Raw genomic sequence first — 6,410 nt, 5'->3', positions numbered from 1 at the left:
TTTAATGAGCATTTCCTGGGCACCAGGCAACAGCCCGGTGCTTACCTCTTAGCGTTACTGCAAGGATTCAAGGAAACAGTAATACATGCAGAGCTCTTAGAAAGCCTGGTACAAGTGTACGCTCAGTAAGTGTCGGCTACTTTTCATTTCTTACAGACCTGGCTGACAGCAGGTGGCACAACTGAGATTTGAACCCAGGACTGCCTGTGTTTAAAGGCTATGCCTTTGTTTGCTGATACCCAACCCCCCTCCCCCAGGGATTCACAGAGCTTTAGTGAAGTGCATTTATTCCTCACGTGGGTAAACCGAAGTCCAGGTGGCTAAGAGTTTCCTCTTTAGTGATCAATAACCCCATGTCTTGTCATTCTGTTCTGCCCATTTCCCTTAAGTGTTGTACCCTAAGTCTGTTTCCCTGGCCTCATTCCTTTATTGTTCATTCGAGGTCCTGCTGGGAAGAAGGGCAGTCTAGTGAGACCCCAGTGCTTGAGAGCACAGGCCCCTAGGGAGAAGGGTCTCCAGTAGAGTTCAAGCAGCGACTTCGCTGGGGGTCCAGTGGTTAAAACTCTGCCACACTTCCAGTGTAGGGGCGTGGGTCCCATTCCTGGTTGTGCAACTAAGATCCCACATTCCCCGGTACAGATGGGGAAAAATGTCCAAACATCCACCTCAGTGGGGTTCTCACCCTTCACCCCCGCTGCCTTAGGTGCTCAGCTCACCTTAGGAGCATGGAAACTGGACCTGCGCTGCCTGGAATCAAATGCCAGCTTCACTATTCAGCAGTTTTTTGTTCTAGGGAAGTGATCTATTTTTTCTGTCTCTATTCCTCACCTGTAAAATGGAGTGGGATGGGGCGGGGGCTGGTGGGAAGATTTAAAAGAAGCAATTCATCTAGTCTTTAGCCAACAGTCTGGCCGGTAGTAAACTCAATCAGCGATGACATGTAATTAATCCTGGAAATCGTTCCAGGAGTAAACCTGTCCTGTTCCTCCTGTAACAAATGAATAAAGTGAGGCTCAGAGAGGTTACAGGCTCTTGCCCGAGGTCACATAGCTGTGCAGCGCAGCATCCCGTATTTGAATCGCCTTTGTTTGGCTGCACCACCACAGTCAGTGCTAGAAGAGGATGGCGCCAATCTCTCAATTCTAGAGAAAACCGTGAAGAAAATTAATCTGTAAAACCCAAGCCAGGGAGAGGGGCTCCGGTGTGCGGGGGAATTTGCAGACGCTCCCTGGTGGCGGGACGGCACGACCTGTCCTTCAGTCCGGGACCTTCGGCTGGTCCCGCCGCGGCGAACGGGAGTGCTGGTGGAAGCCGAGGCGGTAGGACCTGCAGCTGCGGCTGAGACCCTGGCGGAAGCGCCATGTCCGAGCCGCCCTCGCGGGGGGCCGAGCGCGACCTTTTCCGGGACACGTGGGTGCGGTACCTGGGTGAGCTCCGGGCAAGGGGCACAGCGACCCCACAGCACGTGGCTAGGGAAGCAGGAATTGCCAGAGGCCCGTTGGGGCCTGGAGATGGTGGGAGCATCTTGGTTCTCTCTCAGCCGGGGCAGAGACGGCACAGAGAGCGTTCTGAACTAGCTCAGGGTCACACAGCTCTGGCTTGCCCAGCCCTGCCCTTGGGGTTTCTGCTGGTCGGTCTCCCAGGTGATAGCTGCAGTCCAGCTCGGAGGACCGGGTGAGCTGGCTCCCCTCTCTGGCATGCCCCCCGCGGGCTGCGGAGTCAGGGCATTAGGACTCCCATCTTGGCTCCTCACTGACTGCATCTGAGCCTGTTTCCCCCTCAGGGCAGAGGGATGCCCACTGGGTGTCTCTCACTGCCTGGTAGTTGTAAGGGTAGAATGAGACCAGGTACAGAGAATCCGGGCATGTGGTGAGTGCCTGGGCAGTGGGGCTGCCCTCAGTCAGCCTCTCTCACTGCCTCTGCCCACCAGCCAAATGCTTCTAGAACCCAGGCTGTGAAGGCAGGTGAGTGATGAGAAAGGTGTCTGTGCTCAGCTCTCCCACGAGAGGCCAGCTGGGGTGGCCGTCATGGGTGCCGTTTTATAGGCTGGGACCCGGAGGCTCAGAGGGGTACGCTCCCTGTCTACACTCACCCAGCTGCTCCTCAGCAGGCTGAGGTAAGAACCAGCTGTCTCCAGTGCCCCCTTGTGGAACAACCCAAGGGCTCAGGAACTGACTATCCTCTCCCCACCAGGCTACGCCAATGAGGTGGGGGAGGCCTTCCGCTCCCTGGTGCCTTCAGCTGTCGTGTGGCTGAGCTATGGCGTGTCCAGCTCCTACGTGCTGGCCGATGCCATTGACAAGGGCAAGAAAGCCAGAGATGTGAGTGTTAACCCGCCCCTCAACCCCTCGCCCTGGCCCACGCCCCCTTGTGGTCAGTCCACAGCCTTGCACATGGTTAAGTCCCTTGTAGGACAGTCTAGTCCCCACACTCTGGCCTGGTACACTCTGTACCCTCTCCTTTGTAGGGTAGTGACCCCCACCCCCAGTCCTGTGGGTGACATAGTCTATACCCTGGTCCTGGATGTGAGTCCACACTCAGCCCTGAATTGGTAGAGTCCAGAACCCAACACTTAGGTGGCTCTGTCCCCACCCCGCCTTCCCTTCCCTCTCCCTGGTCCAGTCTCCCCTGTCCACAGGGGTTTCCGCCTCTGCCCCTGCTGCATTAAGTGTCTCGTGTGCCTACCAGGTGCCAGGCCCTGAGGCAGGCCGCAGCAGCAGGGTGACGGTGGCTGTGATGGACACCTTTGTGTGGCAGGCGCTGGCCTCTGTGGCCATCCCAGGCTTCACTATCAACCGCCTGTGTGCAGCCTCCCTGTACATCCTGAGCACTGCCACCCGCTGGCCTCTGGCTGTCCGCAAGTGGACCACCACTGCACTGGGGCTGCTCGCCATCCCCGTCATCATCCACCCCATCGACAGGTGGGTGTTCCCCTCAGCCCCAGGGATCACCCACTGTACCGGCAGAGCTGAGCTTTGAGAGGGGTGGAGTGTACCTACTTTCCACAGAACACCTGCGGCAGGGGCAGCGCTGCACTTGGGGCTCCTGAGATGGAAAGGACAGTCTAGGGCCTCGTCATATGATCTGGCAGGTACATCGGCAGTAAAGGTAGGAGGTGCCTTGAGAGTATGGGACAGAGGACAAGTCAGTTCCCAGAAAGAAAACTCAGTGTTAGAAAACAACCAGAGGTAGGCAGGAACAGGTGCACCCTGGGAAGGATGGGTTTTGAGAAGTTTTGGTGGCAGAAGCCCAGCTGAAACTTGGGTTAAGTAAAATAGGAATTGATTGTTTCGTGTAACTGCAAAGTTCAGCTACTTGGGACCAAGAAACCAACTGATGCTCTTAGGTGTGTAGGTCTCTCGGCTGGCCTTCTCCCCACCGTATCCCATGTTGGCTCTAGTCACTTTCCCTTCCTAGGAGTAAAGATGGCTCCTAGCAACCCCTAGCTCCCCTCCCACCAGCTTAGCAAGCCCATAGGAGGCATCTTAATAGTGATAGCAAAAATCCCAGGGAAGGCTGTCATTGGTCCATCCCGGACTGAGTGCCCACCCCTGAGCCACTTTCCATTTTCTGATGGGCCAGGCTTGGGTCATGTGCCCGCCCTTAGAACCAGAGATGGGACCAGCCCAATCAGACCAACATGGAGTGGGAGGAAGCGTCTTTCTCCATGGGAACAGAGATGACCCGGAGGCCCTGCATGAATCTTTTACCTTCTGGGCCTCAGTTTTCCCAACTGGATAAGCAAGAGGGTGATGGCTGCCACCTGAATGGCACTTGTGTCCCGCGTCCAGGGGTCCCTTTCCTAGCCCTGGTCTCCTGCCTCCCGTTCCCCCACGAGCGTCCCTTGGTCAGCTTGGGTCATGACCTGCACTTCCCCACAGGTCGGTGGACTTCCTCCTGGACTCCAGTCTGCGCAAGCTCTACCCCTCAGTGGAGAAGCCCAGCTCCTCCTGACCTGCCCCGCCATCCTGGCCTGCGGGCCGGCCCATTCCCTGCTCTGTTCCCACTCCCTCCTCCTGCCAGGGGATGCGGATGCCTCGCTCTCTGGGGTCTGAAGCCCTGGCACCTGAGTGGGCTTAAACTGGTCGGAACCCGAAAGACAAAGACCTCAGTGCAGCAGCTGCAGTGACTCACAGACAGGACTTGAACCCCATCCGCTTCCACGGAATCTGTGATACTGAGCCGGCCTGGACTCTGAGTGGGCCCAGCCCTGTCCCTTGACAGGACAATAACATCCTCCCATGGAGGGTAAAGCACCTGAGGCCCAGACAAGGCAAGGAACACGGCCAAGATCACTTAGCAAGCTGGGGACCCAGGACTCCCAAAGGCTCAGCCAGGTCATGATGGTGGAGCAGCAAGGCACTCGGAGAAACATGGGAGTACGCCTGTGGGGACCCTGAGGACGGATTCTCTGCCCCTTCCTGGTGCAAGGCCTGCTGGGGCCTGGCTGGAAGGCATGACAGCTCTCAGTCCAATAAATCCTCAAGAAGTTGAGTTTTCTCCTTTTCTGTTGGGGATGAGCAGGGACGTGGTGAGGGGGAGCAGGGCTGGGGGCCTCAGAGGTGGAGGCTGGTGTCTCTGGGAACGCACTGCTCACAGTGGCCAGCACTGGGCCTGTCTGGTACCTCCCTGCCCACCAGTGGTCCCCTGCACATGCCTGGAATTCTACCTTGGTGCTGCCAGCCTCCTCTGGGATGGGCATTGTCCTTTTTCTGCGAGTCTCCTAAAATACACACTAGGAGGGGAGTCTGTTGGGCAGATACCACCTGAACCTGACTTCAGCCCAGTCTTCCCTCGGTTCACCCCCTCAAGATAGCCTCTGTCTCTGGAGCCTCCTCCAGGCTCCCTCCACTGCTGTGCTAGTAGCCCCAGCCCACCCCATGTGAGCCCCTAGGGCCAGGGCCTCCATCTGTCCTGGAAGCTGCAGCCGCAGGGCTCCCCTAGGTCCCCCCGCACACATCTGCTCTGTGCCTTTGAGCCAGCGGGAGTTTCAGTGGCCCCTCAGTGTGTGTGCGCGTGCATGCGTGCTCAGTTGTGTCCGACTCTGGAACCCCATGGGCTGTAGCCCACCAGGCTCCTCTGTCTATGGGATTTTCCAGTCCAGAATACTGGAGCAGGTTGCCATTTCCTTCTCCAGGGGATCTTCCTGACTCGGGGATCGAGCCTGAGTCTCCTGAGTCTCCGGCACTGGCAGATGGGTTCTTTACCAGATGAGCCACCAGGGAAGCCCCCCTTGGTGAGGTAGGATTAGCAGACTCCTCCTAGCAGTTTGTGCGAGCTGACCTGGGAGGTCCAGAGCACCAGGCACAGAATGGGCCGTTGCCCCTCCCAGTTCTGCTCTGAATGCTGCAGGGTAGGGCTGCTGGATATAACAACGTAACAGGATGCACCATTAAGTTTTGTTTGGCTTAAACAACAAATAAGACTTTAGTACAAGTATGTCCCTAATATTGCATGGAATGTATATGCACTGAAAAATTCTTCCTTGTTTATCTGAAATTCAAATTTAACGAGGCATCCTGTATTTATCAGCAACTTTGCTCTGGGGTGGCAGGCATCCGCTGGAACACCTCCCCCAAGCACCCCAGCCCTCGAGAGGTGGGAGACACTGTCTCCAACTGCCTCTTTCCTGGACAGGGGACAGTTCTTAGTGACTGGACTAACTTGTGTTACCTCATTTGATGGGAAACAGGCAGAGAGGTCAACTGGACTGGAAGTGGCAGATGCTGGGTGTAACAGGAAATTGCTTTCCTGGGGCCTGAGAGGATAAGGCAGACCCCTGGTGGGGTTGGGGGAGATGTCTTTTCCCACCCCGGGGGCCTGGTGGCCTTTGACCTGGGGCATGCTGGGAGTTAGGTCCCCCAGTGGCCGCTTCATGCAATGCTCAGGACCACCACGAGGAGGCAGCACCTTCCAATCTGCCCACCTTGGCTGGTTCAAACCACTTTCAAGATTATTGAGAAGCATACATGTTATTCAATCACTCCTAGTAGGCCTGATTCCAAGCTAAGTGTTTCCTGTGATGTGGCTTATTTACTTTACATCCACATTGTGTTTGGGTCTCTGTTTCCTGGAGTTGGAGTCCCTTAAACCCTCCCACCTCCCCCATCCCCCTTTCCTACTGCCTTCCAGCCCGTGGCTCTCTACAGACTCAGACGTAGAGCTGACTCACAGGCTGTGTGACTTTAGGCAAGTTACCTAACCCCCCTGAATCTTGGTTCCCTCACTGTACAATACTCCGTAACGACCCTCTGAAGCTGCTGAGAGGGTTACAGGAGAAATGGCTTGCAAATTCGGCCAGAGTGGGTCTCACCGAGGGGGCTATTTAATCACTATTATGACTATAATGGGCAAGACACATGCACTTCAAGGACAAACAATTGGTGACTGTGTCATCAGATGAGTAATTT

The 6,410-nt window shown here is 56.2% G+C and overlaps 1 protein-coding gene across 2 annotated transcripts; it reads left to right on the top strand.

Moving 5' to 3' along the window:
• Window positions 1–1,149: 1,149 nt before the first annotated feature.
• MTFP1 (mitochondrial fission process 1) lies at window positions 1,150–4,494 on the top strand. Of its 2 annotated transcripts, none has more exons than XM_043901358.1 (4): window positions 1,150–1,427; window positions 2,194–2,321; window positions 2,758–2,921; window positions 3,882–4,494. In XM_043901358.1, the coding sequence occupies exons 1-4, from the start codon at window positions 1,361–1,363 to the stop codon at window positions 3,952–3,954; spliced, it is 432 nt and encodes a 143-aa protein (XP_043757293.1). In that variant the 5' UTR covers window positions 1,150–1,360; the 3' UTR covers window positions 3,955–4,494. The 2 variants fall into 2 exon arrangements, with proteins under 2 accessions (XP_043757293.1, XP_043757292.1); XM_043901357.1 differs by having other exon boundaries at window positions 1,201–1,427; window positions 2,689–2,921.
• The last annotated feature ends 1,916 nt before the right edge of the window (window positions 4,495–6,410 follow it).

The sequence above is a fragment of the Cervus elaphus genome, chromosome 5, assembly GCF_910594005.1.
Source record: "Cervus elaphus chromosome 5, mCerEla1.1, whole genome shotgun sequence".
Classification (NCBI taxonomy): Eukaryota; Metazoa; Chordata; class Mammalia; order Artiodactyla; family Cervidae; genus Cervus; species Cervus elaphus.
The sequence above is the reverse complement of the archived record's forward strand: the minus strand, read 5'-3'. Positions and strand labels throughout refer to the sequence as shown.